General features: G+C 36.2%; 1 protein-coding gene across 14 annotated transcripts in view; it reads left to right on the top strand.

Annotated features, from left to right (window-relative positions):
- Nucleotides 1–18,652, top strand: part of LOC129640338 (uncharacterized) — a 478,862-nt gene that overhangs the window by 398,569 nt on the left and 61,641 nt on the right. For all 14 annotated transcript variants that reach the window (XR_008708748.1, XM_055565608.1, XM_055565611.1 and 11 more), the window contains 2 exons: nucleotides 3,176–3,297; nucleotides 3,722–5,211. Coding sequence is in view for 13 of the 14 variants with exons in the window: in XM_055565608.1 (XP_055421583.1) it covers nucleotides 3,176–3,297; nucleotides 3,722–5,211 (1,612 nt within the window). In the remaining variant the exon portion in view is untranslated. The remainder of the gene's footprint in view (nucleotides 1–3,175; nucleotides 3,298–3,721; nucleotides 5,212–18,652) is intronic.

The following is an 18,652-nucleotide window of genomic DNA, read 5'->3' as shown; positions in this document are numbered from 1 at the left end:
CCCCCGTCCCTGAGATTCTCCAGGCAAGAATACTGGAGTGGGTTGCCATTTCCTTCTCCAAAGCATGAAAGTGAAAAGTAAAGTGAAATTGCTCAGTCGTGTCCGACTCTTAGCGACCCCATGGACTGCAGCCCACCAGGCTCCTCCGTCCATGGGATTTTCCAGGCAAGAGTACTGAAGTCGGTTGCCATTGCCTTCTCCATTTAAACTCCTTACTTAAGTCCTAAAATACTTAATATTGTGCATATCACAGATTATGATTTTTTTCATGTAATTTTATTAAATATTAACCATGATGGTTTTTACTTTTTTAAAAAAACCTGATTTTGGAGGGGAAAAGCTATATATGGAGTATAATATAGGTCATTTTAGGTGTTTTCTGCCAGATTTTTCCTTAACATAGTACAATGTTCTTTTGGAAAGTGTAGAAGCATGATGTATATATTTCCTCAGGAGACTAGGCATACTAATAAATCATATACATGAAAAGATGTTAGTTATCAACCTATGAAGGCAGATATTATTTGTTTAAATTTAGATAATGTCTAATTGAATAAAATTTGCTGTACTTTCCCTAACCCTTTTTGTCTTGACTTTCAAAATAATGAAAACTAGTGACGGAGCAATCATAATTGAAATCCATTACTGTGATTTGAGAATAAGAGTCAAAGTAGTTCTGAGTATTTGCACTTATAGATCAGTGTTTAGAAGCACATGAAAATTGTTTGCTATATACCTCACCTAAGATGTGCAAGTTTCAAAATTTCTCATACTTTTGCTTTTATAAATAAAATCACCCTTCTTTTTAATATCTGTTAATAATTTACATTATTTGTCTTTATCTTTTATTTTGAATTAGTGTTTTCTCTTAAATACTATCTCATTTGAGCCTCACAATTACTGACTGGAACAGGAGATTACAAAAATGTTACTATAATTAATTCCATAGTATTTTAAAACTTGAGTATTTTTTCTTATATTGTATTAAAATAACATGTTGTATAAATCCATTATTTTTTACTCAAGTTTTGTTGGAAGATGGAATATATCTCTTTACATAGATAAAATTATTTTTTGATCATTTTTCAACTCTTCTTTTTCCTTTTCTTGGACTACTTCTTCACCTAAGTCTCACTTATTATGTATGTTCTACTTTGAGGTTAACAATAATATATTAACAGCAATTTTGATGTCTTATGAAGGACCTTTTCATTGTTTTGTTTTCTTCTTCTAGAATTCTTTTTTTAATTAATTAATTTTAATTGGAGGATAGTTACTTCATGATATTGTGATGACTTTTGCCATATATCACCATGAATCAGCTGCAGGAATACATATGAACCCCGCATCCTGAACCCCCACCTCTCTCCCCACCTTATCCCTCTGGATTGTCCCAGGGTACCAGCTTTGGGTGCCCTGCTTCATGCATCGAACTTGCACTTTTCTTCTATTTTACATATGGTAATGTATATATTTCAATGCTATTCTCTCAAGGAACAGATTCCCACTCATACTGGCTTGAACAAAAAATGGGCCAAAGAACTAAACAGACATTTCTCCAAAGAAGACATACAGATGGCTAACAAACACATGAAAGGATGCTCAAAATCACTCATTATCAGAGAAATGCAAATCAAAACCACAATGAGGTACCATCTCACACCGGTCAGAATGGCTGCTATCAAAAAATCCACAAACAATAAATGCTGGAGAGGGCACTGTTGGGGAGAATGCAAACTAGTACAGCCACTATGGAGAACAGTGTGGCGATTCCTTAAAAAACTGGAAATAGAACTGCCATACGACCCAGCAATCCCACTGCTGGGCATACAGAAACCAGATTTGAAAGAGACACGTGTCCCCCAATGTTCATCGACATATTGTTTACAATAGCCAGGACATGAAAGCAACCTAGATGTCCATTGGCAGATGAATGGATAAGAAAGCTGTGGTACATATACACAATGGAATATTACTCAGCTACTGAAAAGAATGCATTTGAATCAGTTCTAATGAGGTGGATAAAACTGGAGCCTATTATACAGAGTGAAATAAGTCAGAAAGAATAACACCAATATAGTATATTCATGCATATATATGGAATTTAGAAAGATGATAATGATGACCCTATATGCGAGACAGCAAAAGAGACACAGAGACAAAGAACAGACTTTTGGACTCTGTGGGAGAATGTGAGGGTGGGATGATTTGAGACAATATCATTGAAACATGTATAATACCACATGTGAAATAGATCACCAGTCAAAGTTTGATGCATGAAACAGGGCACTCAAAGCTGATGTACTGGGACAACCCAGAGGGATGGGATGGGGAGGGAGGTGGGTGGGGAATTTGGGATGGAGGACACATGTACACCTCCATCATAATCAATCAGAATATGACTGATTCATGTCAATGTATGGCCAAAACCACCAAAATATTGTAAAGTAATTAGCCTCCAATTAAAATAAATCAATTATTTTTTAAAAAAGGAAAAATGGTAAAAAACATTAAGTCAAGGATCTTGATTACCTTAGAGAGCTCAAGGGCAGAAAGTAAAATTAATACTTAGTAGGAACTGGAATTAGGAGCTCAGGTAGAAAATATATCCATCTGTTTCTCTAGAGGCATATGATCCTTTGTTTCTACTTCCTTAATGTATTGATATTTTATTATTTACACTCTCTACACTTTTTTATTTTTTTTTTTTACTTCTCTAGGGATATGCCAGACATTACTTCTTCATACTGCCCATGATTGCCTTTCCTTATTTCAAGCAACCAGCAGGGGGAAAAAAAATTAAAAAAAAGAACTATTCTGAATTCTAACTATAACTCTGCAGGAAAAAAAATCTTATTGCCCCAATTTGTGTTAAATGCCAATTACTCCAAGGCAACATAGCGCCAATGAGGCATTTGGGGATGGACATTAGTTTATGGAAAAGTAGAGGCTAAGAAGATATCTCACAATGTAGCTATCATATTTCCTTTTATACTTAAATGCTATTTCTGAAGTTTTATTTTGAAAAATGTTTTCATTATACCTTTCCCTTAAACATAAGTGCAGATAATGAAGTGACACTGTTCCCACAATCAAAATACCTAAATGTGCTATGTTTCACATTAAATGTAACTAAGAAATTGTAACTTTGTTTATGATTTATTTTGATTTGCAGCCAATAACTGCAACTAATTCACCCATTGAACATATATTTCCCCTTCAAGATGTGCCCCTTCCAAATGAAACAGTACCTAATAGATTTGGATATTTTTCTCTAGAAAGGCTCTGCACCCAAAGGTAAGTTTCACTGATAATCAAGTCTATATACATGCAATCTTAACTTGGAGTAGAATATAAAATTAGTAATTTTTCTACCATATTTTAGCATAATATTCAGTTTTCAAAATAATGATGCACTGACTGGATAAGGACAAGAGAATAGTATATTGTAAGGAAGTATCATATTCAGGTGAGTACTTTCAGGTACACTGGAAAACAGTTAATATGAACGTAAATGCAAGTGAATGTAAAATCTACCTACACTGATTTTCTTCTGATTTGTTCACAAGAAGCATAATGATGTCACATGCTTTCTAAAACCTGATAAGAATATGTACTTTATAATATTCTCCTACAGAAGACTTTTCAACAGAGAAATAATGTATTTTCCAACATATTTGATGAATATTTTTTAAGTATTCATATTTATCTTTTCTTTAAGTAATGAAGGAGCACTTGTCATGCCACATGATGAAGGAAGCACATCTGAAACAGAAGTTTCTGATACAAAAGTTTCTGACAATTCAACCAGTTATTTTGACTATAAAAATCTCCAAGACCTAACGATAATTGAAAGTGATGCCCCTCTGCTGACTTCTGGCTCTGAAAGCTGTGTGATTAATTCTGACTCTGACAGAGGCATTGGTATGGACTCTGACTTAGAACAGCACTCAAAAGACTCTGACTCAGTAACATGGGGAATGGACTCAGATTCAGAAAATTGTCCCATGGACCCAGACTCTCAGAAACACCTGCTAGAAGCAGAAAAATTCCACATAGCATCAAACCTAGAGCAACACCTAATTGGAGTTGAACAATGCCAGCTGGAATTTGGCCCTCTGAAACGCTGTATGGATCCAGATTCAGAAAAAAGCTTGGCAGACTCTGATTCTGCAAAATATGTGATGGCTTCTTACAATGAAAGACCCAGAATAGACTCAGACTCAAAAAAATACCCCATAGCTTCTGCATCTGTGAAACACCTGAAGGCAGAAAAATGCCAGATGGCCTCAGATTCTATAAAAGGCTTCAGGGAGTCTGAAAAAAGATTAATGGAGACTGAACAACACTGGCTAATCTCTGCGTCTGAGAGATATGTGGTGGACTCATACATTGAAAAGGATGCAGTAGACTCAGGCTCTGCATCTGGGATATATCTGATGGAGGAAGGAAAACACCAGGAGAAGATTAAATCTGAGAGACATATAATGGACTCTGACTTTGAACCGTGTAGGATGGACTCAGACTCAACAAGATATGAGCTAACCTCAGCCTCTGTGAAATGCCTCATGAATGCTAACACATTCCAGTTGAGCACTGAAACTGAGAGGTACTACGTAGATTCTTGGTCTGTAAGACACACAATTGACTTGGATTCTGAAAGCCTGGATATGAGCTCTGATTCAGTGAATCCCATAATGAAGGCTGAAGATTGCCAAAGAGCCTCCGAATTGGAAAGATTCTGGATGGGCCTCAGGTATGAATATGAAAGATACCTGCCTGGCTCTGAAAGACAACAGTTGAACTTTGACCGTGGTAGATGCTGGGACAGCTCTATAAAATACCAACACAGATCTTCAAAACTTCAGGGTAGTTCTGGAAGATGTCAAAATGACCTTCAAAAGCACTGGGATAAGTTTGAAAAACATCAAATAGACTCTGATTCTGAAAAACATAGAACAGATTTTGAAAATGAAAGATATCAAAATGAATTTGAAAATGGAAGACATATACACATAATGGAGATGGAACAGTCTCTATTGCACTCTGAACATGAAAGACTTCAAATGCATGAAGAAAAGGAGAAATACTTCATAAAGTCTGATGGTGAAAAAGAGCACAAGATTGTATCTGACAATGAAAGACACGATCTTGACTCAGAAGATGAAGCACAACGGCTTGGTGCTCGCAAAAAAGCTAACCGTCCTCAGGGTAAGCTTAAATATGTCTGGCTTTTGAAACCAGCTTGTTTTCAACTTTAATTAATAACATGATGACACTTATGAAATGGCAGTTGCTTTAACAGATTTGGGCCTGAGATTATTTCATCAGAAATTCAGAGAAAAGGCATCTTAATCCTAGATTTTCAATTCACTTTGGAAAATTAGGCAAATCATCTGTCTTTAGTTATCAGTTTTATCATGATATATTAAAAGAAGGAAAATTAAAGAATTATTAATAAAAATGGTTATTCTAGCCTAGGAAACAGCATGTTGAATTTAGTTACCATGAATCTAGAATGAGTAAATAAAGATTATTCATAAACTTTTTCCAATTATTAGTTGCTGTGTAAAGGAAAGCCTAACCATATAAATATTCAATGTATCATGCTTCTCTCAAAGTTATTAAAGCTTCATAAATTTTAATAGTTGGCATTTACCTTGTTAGTCATATTTAGCACACTAAATCATTATAATTCTCCATTTCCTAAGCCATTTTATTAAGGTATGCTTATTATGATAAAGAAACTGTTATCATCTCATAGATATTTTTCATCGTATTAGTCACTTTCTATTGAGTGTGAAAACATGTGAAGTGAAAACAAAGAATTTGTCCCCAAACATTTTTTGAGGGTATTTAAGTACTTTTATTTGAGAGAAAATATCATTGTGCTCAAATTACAAATCCAATATTAGCAGCAGAAGAAATTCTTTACTTTCTTTTACTGATTTTTGCAGCATTCGCTTTATCAGTACACTTCTTCAGCCATGTTTGAGGGGTTTCCTACTGTATATTATTATAGGGCTTCCCAGGTGGCTCAAGAGGTAAAGAATCTGCCTCCAATACAGGAAACACAGGAGACTTGAGTTGAATCCCTGGGTCTAGAAGATCCTGTGGAGGAGGGCATGGCAACCCATTCCACTATTCTTGCCTGAGGAATGCCATGAACAGAGAAGCCTGGCAGGCTACAGTCCATAGAGTCACAAAGAGTTGGACACGTCTGAAGTGACTGAGCATGCACACACACATTATCATTATATTTCCTCAGAAAAAAAGAAAGGAAAACCAAGAGTTGATTCCACTTTAAAGGATTGTTCTAAGAAAATAAATTGGTGATAATTTTATACTGATGCCCATGGTTTGGATATAAAATTAATTTGATGCTTACACTGAAATGCTAGGAAAACAGAAAGCAGTATATGATGATTGACACTAGCTCCCAGCTCCTGTACGCCAGTACAACATTCTCAAGAGAACATAAATAAGTTAAAGTTTCTCCTTCATGATGGAGAGAGATTCTGTTAGGAAGTGAATGTATCCTTGAGGACTTTTTCAATTCAGAGTTTATTTACTTGTCTGCAGTATAGCAATTCATTTTTAAAAATTTTTATCTTTTGTGACAATAAAAAATGACTAAAAAATATTGCTTGTCATCAAAATTCCCAATAGTATAATTTTAATTTTATCTGATTGAATTTTTAGACCTCATTTATTGTGTTTTAATGGGATTTTATTTTTTTAATTTATTTTTAATTGGAGGAAAACTGCTTTACAATGTTGTGATGGTTTCTGCTATACAACAACACAAATAAGCCAAATTATATTTATATCACCTTCCTCTTTAGCCTCCATCCTCTCCCTCATCCCACCCCTCTAGATCACCACCGAGTGCATAGCTGGGCTCCCTGTGTTAAACAGCAAATTCTCACCAACTATCTGTTTTACACATGGTAGTGTATATACGTCTATGCTACTTTCTCTATCCATACTACTCTTTCCTTCCCCACTGTGTCCACAGGTTTATTCTCTACATATGTGTCTCCATTCCTTCTCTGCAAATAGGTTAATCAATGTCATTATTCTAGATTCCTTATATATGCATTAATATACCATATTTGGGTTTTCTCTTTCTGACTTATTTCACTCTGTATGACAAGCTCTAGGTTCATCCACCTCACTAGAACTGACTCAAATATGTTATTTTTTATGGCTGAGTAATATTGCATTGAATATATATACCACAAATTCTTTATGCATTCATAGATCGATGAACATATGAGTTGCTTTCATGTCCTAGCTATGTAAATAGTGCTGCTATGAACATTGGGGTACATGGGCCTTTTTCAATTATGATTTTTTCAGCATATATGCCCTTTTCATCATATTCATGGAGTTCTCAAGGCAAGAATACTGAAGTGGTTTGCCATTCTTCTCCAGTAGACATCCAGTTTTTCAGGCCTGACTATCAGGAACATGCCTTTCAGCTCCTCCACGTAACTGTACAAGATGCCCAGTGCACTGGTTGTCCCACTGCTGGTCTTTGGCATCTGGTCCCATTGTGTGTGTGTGTGCTAAGTTGCTTCAGTTGTGGCTGACTCTGTACAACTCTTTGGACTTTAGCCTACCAGGCTCCTCTTTCCATGGGATTCTCCAGACAAGAATACTGGAGTGGATTGCCATGCCCTCCTCCAGGGGATCTTCCCAATCCATGGATCGAACCCACGTCTCACATCTCATGCATTGGCAGGCAGGTTCTTTACCACTACTACCACATGGAAAGCCCATCCAGTCCCATCACTTCATGGCAAATAAATGGCGAAAAAGTAGAAACAGTAACAGATTTTATTTTCTTGGAATTCAAAATCCCTGTGGATAGTGACTGCAGCCACAAAAATAAAAGATGATGCTTGTTCCTCGGAAAAGCTATGACAAACCTAGACAGTGTATTAAAAAGCAGAGACATCACCTTGCCAAAAAAGATCTGTATAGTCAAAGCTATGTTTTTTCCAGTAGTCACGTATGAATGTGAGAGTTGTACCATAAAGACAGCTGAGGGCTGAAGAATTAATGCTTTCAAACTGTGGTGCTGGAGAAGACTCTTAAGACTCCCCTGGACAGCAAGGAAATCAAATCTGTCAGTCCTAAAGGAAACCAACCCTGAATATTCATTGGAAGGGCTGATGCTGAGGCTGAAGCTCCAGTACTTTGGCTACCTGATGCAAAGGGCTGACTCATTGGAAAAGACCCTGATGCTGGTAACAGGAGAAGGTGGGGACAGAGGATAAGATGGTTGGATGACATCACTGACTCAATGGACATGAGACTGAGTAAACACAGGGAGATAGTGAAGGACAGAGGAGCTTGGCATGCTTCAGTTCATGGGTTCACAAAGAGTTGGACATGACTTAGTGACTGAACAACAACAGGCTATATGCCCATTCTTGGGATTGCTTGGTCATATGGTAGTTTTAATCCTAGCTTTTTAGGGAATCTCCATACTGTTCTCCATAGTGGCTGTATCAATTTATGTTCCCACCCACAGTGCAAGAGTGTTCCCTTTTCTCCACATCCTCTCCAGCATTTATTGTCTGTAGATTTTGTTTGATGATGGCCTTCTGACTGGTGTGACATAATCTCATTGCAGTTTTGATTTGCATTTCTCTAATAATTAGAGGTGTTGAGCATCTTTTCATGTGTCTATTTGTCATCTGTATGTCTTTTTTTGGGAAATGTCTGTTTAGGTCTTTACTAATTTTTTTTTATTGGGCTATTTGTTTTTCTTGATATTGAGCTGTATGAGCTGCTTATATATTTTTGAGAATAATCCTTTGTCAGTTTTATTGTTTGCAATTATTTTCTCCCATTCTGAGGTTTATCTTTTAATCTTTTTTATTGTTTCCTTTTCTGTGAAAAAAGCTTTTAAATTTCATTTGTTTATTTTTGTTTTTATTTCCATTACTTTAGGAGGTAAGTCAAAGAGGATCTTGCTTTGATTTATGTCAGAATGTACTGCCTGTGACTTTCTCTAAGAGCTTTATAGTTTCTGACCTTACATTTAAGTCTTTAACCCATTTTGAGTTTATTTTTGTGTATTGTGTTAGGAAGTGTTCTAGTTTCATTCTTTTATGTGTAGCTGTCTAGTTTTCCCAGCAACACTTATTGGAAAGGAGGTCTTTTCTCCATTGTATATTCTCAGCTCTTTAGTCAAAGATAAGGTGCCCACTATTGTGGGCTTATCTCTGGGCTTTCTATCTCATTCCATTGATCTATATTTCTGGGTTTTTTTGCCAGTACCATACTGTCTTGATGACTGTAGCACTGTAATATAGTCTAAGTCAGGAAGGTTGATTCCTCCAGCCCCATTTTTCTTTCTCAAAGTTGCTTTGGCTATCCATGGTCTTTTGTGTTTCCATACAAATTGTGAAATTTGTTGTTATAGTTCTGTTAAAAATACCATTTGTAGTTTGCAATGGCACCCCACTCCAGTACTTTTGCCTAGAAAATCCCATGGACAGAGGAGCCTGGTAGGCTGCAGTCCATGGGGCCGCTAAGAGTCAGACACGACTGAGCGACTTCATTTTCACTTTTAACTTTCATGCATTGGAGAAGGAGATGGTGACCCACTCCAGTGTTCTTGCCCGGAGAATCCCAGGGACGGGAAGCCTGGTGAGCTGCCGTCTATAGGGTTGCACAGAGTCGGACACGACTGAAGCGGCTTAGCAGCAGCAGCAACAGGGATTGCATTGAATCTGTAGATTTCTTTGGATAGTATAGTCATTTTCACAATATTGATTCTTCCAATCCAAGAACATAGTATATTTCTCCATCTGTTTGTGTCATATTTAATTTCTTCCATCAGTGTCTTATAGTTGTCTGCATACAGGTCTTTTGTCCCTTCAGGTAGATTTATTCCTAGTATTTTAATTTTTGTTACAATGGTGAATGGGATTGTTTGTTTAATTTCTCTTTCTGATTTTTCATTGTTACTGTCTAGGAATGCAAGGGAATTCTGCGTATTAATTTTATATCCTGCCACTTTACTACATTCATTGATTAGCTCTAGTGATTTTGTGGTGCCATCTTTAAGGTTTTTTTCTCTAGTATCATATCATCTGCAAACAGGGCTTCCCAGGTGCCTCAGTGGTAAAGAATTCACATGCCAGTGTAGGAAATGCAGGAGACATGGGTTTGATCCTTGAGTCAGGAAGATCTCCCATAGTAGGAAATTGGAATCCACTTCAGTATTGCTGCCTGAAAAATTCCATGGACAGAGAAGCCTGGCAGGCTATCATGCATGAGATCACAAAGAGTCTAAGAGGACTGAGCAACTGAGCATACACGCATGCATCTGCAAACTTAGAGTTGTACTTCTTCTTTTCCAATATGGATTACTTTTATTTCTTTTTCTTCTCTGATTGCTGTGGCTAGGACTTCCAAAATTACATTGAATAATAGTGATGAGAGTGGGCACCCTTGTCTTGTTGCTGATATTAGGGAAAATAATTTCAGTTTTTCACTGTTGAGAATGATGTTTGCTGTGGGTTTATCATATATTGCCTTTATTATGTTGAGGTAGGTTCCTTCTCGGAGAAGGCAATGGCAACCCACTCCAGTACTCTTACCTGGAAAATCCCATGGACACAGGAGCCTGGTAGGCTACAGTACATGGGGTCGCTAAGAGTCGGACACGACTGAGCAACTTCACTTTCACTTTTCACTTTCATGTATTGGAGAAGGAAATGGCAGCCCACTCCAGTGTTCTTGCCTGGAAAATCCCAGGGACGGGGGACCTGGTGGGCTGCCATCTCTGGGGTCACACAGAGTCGGACACGACTGAAGCGACCTAGCAGCAGCAGAAGCAGTTTCCTTCTATGCCTACTTTATGGAGAGTTTTTTTTTTTTTTTTTTTAATCATAAATGGGTGTTGAATTTTGTCAAAAGCTATCTCTGCATATATTGAAATTATCATATGGGTTTTATCTTTCAATTTGTTAATATGGTGTACCACCATGTTTCATTTGTATATATTGAAGAATTCTTGCTTCCCTGTGGAAAAGTCCACTTGATCATGATGTATGATCCTTTAAATGTGTTCTTGGGTTCTATTTGCTAGAATTTTGTTGAGGTTTTTTGCATCCTTGTTCATTAGTGATACTGGTCTGTAATTTTCTCTCTTTTGTGGCACCTTTGTCTGGTTTTGATATCAGGGTGATAGTGGCCAAGTATAATGAGTGTAGGAGTTTTCTTTCCTTTGCCATTTTCTGGAAGACTAGGAGCAGGATAGGTATTAGCTGTTCTCTAAACATTTGGTAAAATTCACCTGTGAAGCCATCTGGCCCTGGGCTTTTGTTTGGAAGATTTTTGATTAAAGTTTCAATTTGTATTCTTGTGATTGGCCTGGTCGTATTTTCTACTTCTTCCTGGTCCAGTTTTGAAAGGTTGTACTTTTCTAAAAATTTGTCCATTTCCTCTAGGTTGTCCATATTATTGGCATGTAGTTGCTGGTAGAAGTTTTTTTTTTTTTTATGATTTTAGTATTTCTATGTTGTCTGTTGTAACTTCTCCTTTTTCATTTCTAATTTTATTGATTTGAGTCTTCTCCCTTTTTCCTTAATGGGTCTGGTTAATGGTATGTCAATTTTGTTTATCTTCTTAAAGAATCAGCTTTTAGTTTTATTTATTTTTTCTTTTGTGTTTGTTATTGTTTTTCATTTATTTCTGCTGTGATCTGTATGATTTATTTCCTTCTACTAACATTTTTTTTTGTGTGCTTCATTTTTCTGTGCTTTTTTTGTGGGTTTTTTTGTGCTTCATTTTCTAGTTGCTTTAGATTTAAGGTTAGATTGTTTATTTGTTGTTTCTCTTGTTTCTTGAAATAAGCTTGTGTTGTGATAAATTTGCCTCTTAGCCCTGCTTTTACTGCACCCCTTAGGTTTTGGGTAATCAGGTTTTCATTGTCATTTGTTTCTAGGTATTTTTTAATTTCCTCTTTGATTTATTCAGTGACTGCTTGGTTATTCAGAAGCATATGGCTTAGTGTCTCTGTGCTTGTGGTTTTACGTTTGTTTGTTTGTTTGTTTTTTTCTGTAGTTGATATCTAATTTTATAATGTTGAGGTCAGAATAGATGCTTGAGATGATTTCAGGTTTTTTAAAATTTACCAAGGCATCATTTGTGACCCAAAAGTGATCTATCCTAGAGAATGTTCCATGTGCACTTGAGAAAAAAAGTGAAATTTATATATATTTTTTTTTGAATGAAATGCCCTGTTGATATCAATTAGGTCCAACTGATTCCAATGTGTCATTTAAAGCTTGTGTTTCCTTATTAATTTTCTATCTGGATGATCTGTCCATTGGTGTGAGTGGGGTTTTAAAGTTTCCAACTATTATTATGTCACAGTCGATTTCCTCTTTAATAGTTGTTAGCATTTGCCTTATGTATTGAGGTGCTTTTATGTTGGGTGCATATATATTTAAAACTGTTATATCTTCTTCTTGGATTGATCCCTTGATCATTACATAGTCTCCTTCCTTTCCTCTTGTAATGGTCTTTACATTAAAGTCTATTTTATCTGATATGAGTATTGCTACTCACACTTTTTTGATTTTCATTTGCATGGAATATCTTTTTCCATCCCCTAAATTTCAGTCTATATATGTCTTTTGGTTTGAAGTGGGTCTGTTGTAGACAGCATATGTACTGTTTCTTGTTTTTGTATCCATTTAGCCAGTTTGTGTCTTTTGGTTGAATCATTTAATCCATTTATGTTTAAGGTAGTTATTGATATATATGATGCTGTTACCATTTATTTTGTTTTGGGTTTGTTTTCATAGGTCTTTTCTTTCTCTTGTGTTTCCTGTCTAGAGAAGTTCCTTTAGCATTTGTTGTAAGGCTAGATTGTTGGTGCTGAATTCTCAACTTTTGCATATCTGTTAAAACTTTTGATTTTTCCATCAAATGTGAATGGGATCCTTGCTGTACAGAGTAATCTTGATGTATGTTTTTTTTTTTTTTTCATCAGTTTAAGTATATCCTGTCACTCCCTTCTGGCCTACAGAATTTCTGTTGAAAGGTCAGCTGTTAGCCTTATCGGGATCCCCTTACATGTTATTTGTTGCTTTTCCCTTGCTGCTTTTAATATTTGTTCTTTGTGTTTAATATTTGTTAGCTTGATTAATATGCATCTTGTCATGTTTCTCTTTGGGTTTATTCTCTATGGGAGCCTCTTGCCCCTGAACATTTTTAAGAAAGCTTCCCTCTGAAATTATAAAAAGAAATTATATGTCTAAATAAACTCAAGTGAAGTTTTACCAACACTGTGATTTAAATAGTATATATTTAATGTAAGTTCAGTGTTTCTAATTTTATTTTTTAAATTAATGTTTATTGCAGTATATTTGATTTAAAAATGTTGTTTTAGTTTCTACTGTACGGTGAAGTGAATCAGTGGTACATACACATATAGCCACTCTTTTTTATATTCTGTTCCCATGTAGGTCATTATAAAGAATTTAGTAGAGTTCTCTGTGCAATACAGTAGATTGTTCCAGTTCCAGTTCAGTCGCTCAGTCGTGTCCAACTCTTTGCGACCCCATGAATTGCAGCATGCCAGGCCTCCCTGTCCATCACCAACTCCCGGAGTCCACCCAAACCTATGTCCATTGTGTCAGTGATGCCATCCAACCATCTTAGTCTCTGTTGTCTCCTTTTCCTCCTGTCCTCAATCTTTCCCAGCATCAGGGTCTTTTCAAATAAGTCAGCTCTCTGCATCAGATGGCCAAAGTATTGAAGTTTCAGCTGCAACATAAGTCCCTCCAATGAACACTCAGAACTGATCTCCTTTAGATGGACTGGTTGGATCTCCTTGCAGTCCAAGAGACTCTCAAGAGTCTTCAATTATTCTGTGCTCAGCTTTCTTTATAGTCCAACTTATATCCATACATGACTACTAGAAAAACCATAACTTTGACTAAATGGACCTTTGTTGGCAAAATAACGTCTCTGCTATTTAATATGCTGTCTAGGTTGGCCATAACTTTCCTTCCAGAAAGCAAGTGAGTCAAAATGTTAGTTGCTCAGTCGTGTCTGATTCTTTGTGATCATATGGACTGTGGCCCAACAGGCTCCTCTGTCCATGGATTTCTCCAGGCAAGAATACTGGATTGAGTAGCCATTTCCTTCTCCAGGATATTTTCCAGACCCAGGGATCAAATCTGGGTCTCCTGCATTGCAGGCAATTTCTTTACCATCTGAGCCACCTGGGAAGCCACCAGAGGATTTTCTTAGTATTTATCTGTTTTATATATTGTACATATGTGTCACTCACAGTCTCCCGTTTATCTGTGTGCTCTTTTCCCCCTTGGTAACCATAAGTTTGTTTACTACATTTGTGGCTCTATTTCTGTTTTGTAAAAAGGTTGATTTTTACACTTATTTTAGATTCTAGATGTAAACCATGACATACGATATTTGTCTTTGTCTGTCTTACTTCATTCAGTATGACAATTTATAGGCCCATCCATGTCACAACAAATGACATTCCTTCATTCTTTTTTGTTTAATATAAATTTATTTATTTTAATTGGTGGCTAATTACTTTACAATATTGTATTGGTTTTGCTATACACTGACATGAATCCACCACAGGTGTACATGTGTTCCCCATCCTGAACCCCCCCTCCCACCTCCCTCTCCATCCTGGGTCATCCCAGTGCACCAACCCAGAGCATGCTGTATCATGCATCGAAACTGGACTGGCGATTCATTTAACATATGATAATATACATGTTTCAATGCCATTCTCCCAAATCATCCCACCCTCGCCCTCTCCCAGAGTCCAAAAGACTGTTCTATACATCTGTGTCTCTTTTGCTGTCTCACATACAGGGTTATCGTTACCATCTTTCTGCATTCCATATATATGCATTAGTATACTGTATTGGTGTTTTTCTTTCTAGCTTACTTCACTCTGTATAATAGGCTCCAGTTTCATCCAGCTCCTTAGAACTGAATCAAATGTATTCTTTTTAATGGCTGAGTAATACTCCATTGTGTATATGTACCACAGCTTTCTTATTCATTCATCTACTGATGGACATCTAGGTTGTTTCCATGTCCTGGCTGTTATAAACAGTGTTGCGATGGACACTGGGGTACAGGTGTCTTTTTCAATTTAGTTTCCTCAGTGTGAATGCCCAGCAGTGGGATTGCTAGGTCGTATGGCAGTTCTATTTCCATTTTTTTTAAGGAATCTCCACACTGTTCTCCATAGTGGCTGTACTAGTTTGCATTCCCACCAACAGTATAAGAGGGTTCCTTTTTCTCTACACCCTCTCCAGCATTTATTGCTTGTAGACTTTTGGATCGCAGTCATTCTGACTGGCGTGAAATGGTACCTCATTGTGGTTTTGATTTGCATTTCTCTGATCATGAATGATGTTGAGCATTTTTTCATGTGTTTGTTAGCCATCTGGTATGTCTTCTTTGGACAAATATCTCTTTAGTTCTTTGGCCCATTTTTTGATTGGGTTGTTTAATTTTCTGGAATTGAGCTGCAAGAGTTGCTTGTATATTTTTTAGATTAATTCTTTGTCAGTTGCTTCATTAGCTATTATTTTCTCCCATTCTGAAGGCTGTCTTTTCACTTTGCTTATAGTTTCCTTTGTTGTGCAGAAGCTTTTAATTTTAATAAGGTCCCATTTGTTTATTTTTGCTTTTATTTCCAATATTCTTGGAGGTGGGTCATAGAGGATCTTGCTGTGATTTATGTAGGAGAGTGTTTTGCCTATGTTCTCCTCTAGGAGTTTTATAGTTTCTGGTCTTAGGTTTAGATCTTTAATCCATTTTGAGTTTATTTTGGTGTATAGTGTTAAAAAGTGTTCTAGGTTCATTCTTATACAAGTGGTTAACCAGTTTTCCCAGCACCACTTGTTAAAGAAATTGTCTTTTCTCCATTGTACATTCTTGCCTCCTTTGTCAAAGATAAGGTGTCCATACATGCATGGATTTGTCTATGGGCTTTCTATTTTGTTCCATTGATCGATATTTCGGTCTTTGCACCAGTACAATACTATCTTGATGACTGTGGCTTTGCAGTATAGCCTGAAGTCAGGCAAGTTGTTTCCTCCAGTTCCATTCTTCTTTCTCAAGATTGCTTTGGCTAGTCAAGGTTTTTTGTATTTCCCTACAAATAATGAAATTTTTTGTTTTAGCTCTGTGAAAAATACCATTGGTAGCTTGATAGGGATTACATTGAATCTATAGATTACTTTGGGTATTATACTCATTTTGACTATATTGTTTCTTCCTATCCACAAACATGGTATATTTCTCCATCTATTAGTGTCCTCTTTGATTACTTTTACCAGTGTTTTATAGTTTTCAATATATAAGTATTTTGTTTCTTTAGGTAGATATATTCCTAGGTATTTTATTATTTTCGTTGCAATGGTGAATGGGATTGTTTCCTTAATTTCTCTTTCTATTTTCTCCTTATTAGTGTATAGGAATGCAAGGGATTTCTGTGTGTTGATTTTATGTCCTGCAACTTTACTATATTCATTGATTAGCTCTAGTAATTTTCTGGTAGAGTCTTTAGGGTTTTCTATGTAGAGGATCATGTCATCTGCAAACAGTGAGAGTTTTACTTCTTCTTTTCCAATTTGGATTCCTTTTATTTCTTTTTCTGCTCTGATTGCTGTGGCCAAAACTTCCAAAACTATGTTGAATAGTAGTGATGAGAGTGGGCACCCTTGTCTTGTTCCTGACTTTAGGTGAAATGCTTTCAATTTTTCACCATTGAGGATAAAGTTTGCTGTGGGTTTGTCATATATAGCTTTTATTATGTTGAGGTATGTTCCTTCTATTCCTGCCTTCTGGAAGGTTTTGTTTTTTTTTTTTTTTTTTAATCATAAATAGATGTTGAATTTTGTCAAAGGCTTTCTCTGCATCTGTTGAGATAATCATTTGGCTTTTATTTTTCAATTTGTTAATGTGGTGTATTACATTGATTGATTTGTGGATATTGAAGAATCCCTGCATCCCTGGGATAAAGCCCACTTGGTCATGATGTATGATCTTTTTAATGTGTTGTTGGATTCTGATTGCTAGAATTTTGTTAAGGATTTTTGAATCTTTGTTCATCAGTGATATTGGCCTGTAGTTTTCTTTTATGTGGCATCTTTGTCAGGTTTTGGTATTAGGGTGATGGTGGCCTCATAGAATGAGTTTGGAAGTTTACCTTCCTCTGCAATTTTCTGGAAGAGTTTGAGTAGGATAGGTGTTAGCTCTTCTCTGAATTTTTGGTAGAATTCAGCTATGAAGCCGTCTAGATCTGGGCTTTTGTTTGCTGGAAGATTTCTGATTACAGTTTCAATTTCCGTGGCTGTGATGGGTCTGTTAAGATTTTCTATTTCTTCCTGGTTCAGTTTTGGAAAATTTTACTTTTCTAAGAATTGGTCCATTTCTTCCAAAATGTCCATTTTATTGGCATATAGTTGCTGATAGTAGTCTCTCTTGATCCTTTGTATTTCTGTGTTGTCTGTTGTGATCTCTCCACTTTCATTTCTAATTTTATTAATTTGATTTTTCTCCCTTTGTTTCTTGATGAGTCTGTCTACTGGTTTGTCAATTTTATTTATCCTTTCAAAGAGCCAGCTTTTGGCTTTGTTGGGTTTTGCTATGGTCTCTTTTGTTTCTTTTGTGTTTATTTCTTCCCTAATTTTTAAGATTTCTTTCCTTTTACTAACCCTTGGTCTTTTTCATTTCTTCCTTTTCTGGTTGCTTCAGGTGTAGAGTTAGGTTATTTATTTGACTTTTTATTGTTTCTTGAGGTAAGCCTGTATTTCTATGAACTTTCCCCTTAGCACTGCTTTTACAGTGTCCCACAGGTTTTGGCTTGTTGTGTTTTCATTTTCATTCATTTCTACGCATATTTTGATTTCTTCCGTGATTTATTGGTTATTCAGCAGCGTGTTGTTCAGCCTCCATATGTTGGAATTTTTAATAGTTTTTCTCCTGTAATTGAGATCTAATCTTACTGCATTGTGGTCATAAAATATGCTTGGAATTATTTCAATTTTTTTGAATTTACCAAGGCTAGATTTATGGCCGAGCATGTGATCTATCTTGGAGAAGGTTCCATGTGCACTTGAGAAAAAGGTGAAATTCATTGTATTGGGGTGAAATGTCCTATAGATATCATTTAGGTCTACCTAGTCTATTGTATCATTTAAAGTTGTGTTTCCTTGTTAATTTTCTGTTTACTTGATCTATCCATAGGTGTGAGTGAGGTATGAAAGTCTCCCACTATTACTGTGTTATTGTTAATTTCCCCTTTCATACTTATTAGCATTTGTCTTACATACTGCGGTGCTCCTATGTTGGGTGCATATATATTTATAATTGTTATATCTTCTTCATGGATTGATCTTTTGATCATTATGTAGTGTCCTTCTTTGTCTCTTTTCACAGCCTTTGTTTTAAAGTCTACTTTATCTTATATGAGTATTGGTACTCCTGCTTTCTTTTGGTCTCTATTTGCACGGAATATCTTTTTCCATCCCTTCACTTTCAGTCTGTATGTGTCCCCTGTTTTGAAGTGGGTCTCTTGTAGACAGCATATATGCGGGTTTTGTTTTTGTATCCATTC

This window comes from Bubalus kerabau, chromosome X (genome assembly GCF_029407905.1).
Source record: "Bubalus kerabau isolate K-KA32 ecotype Philippines breed swamp buffalo chromosome X, PCC_UOA_SB_1v2, whole genome shotgun sequence".
Taxonomy (NCBI): domain Eukaryota; kingdom Metazoa; phylum Chordata; class Mammalia; order Artiodactyla; family Bovidae; genus Bubalus; species Bubalus kerabau.
Note: the sequence above shows the minus strand (reverse complement) of the source record. Positions and strands in the feature narration are given on the sequence as shown.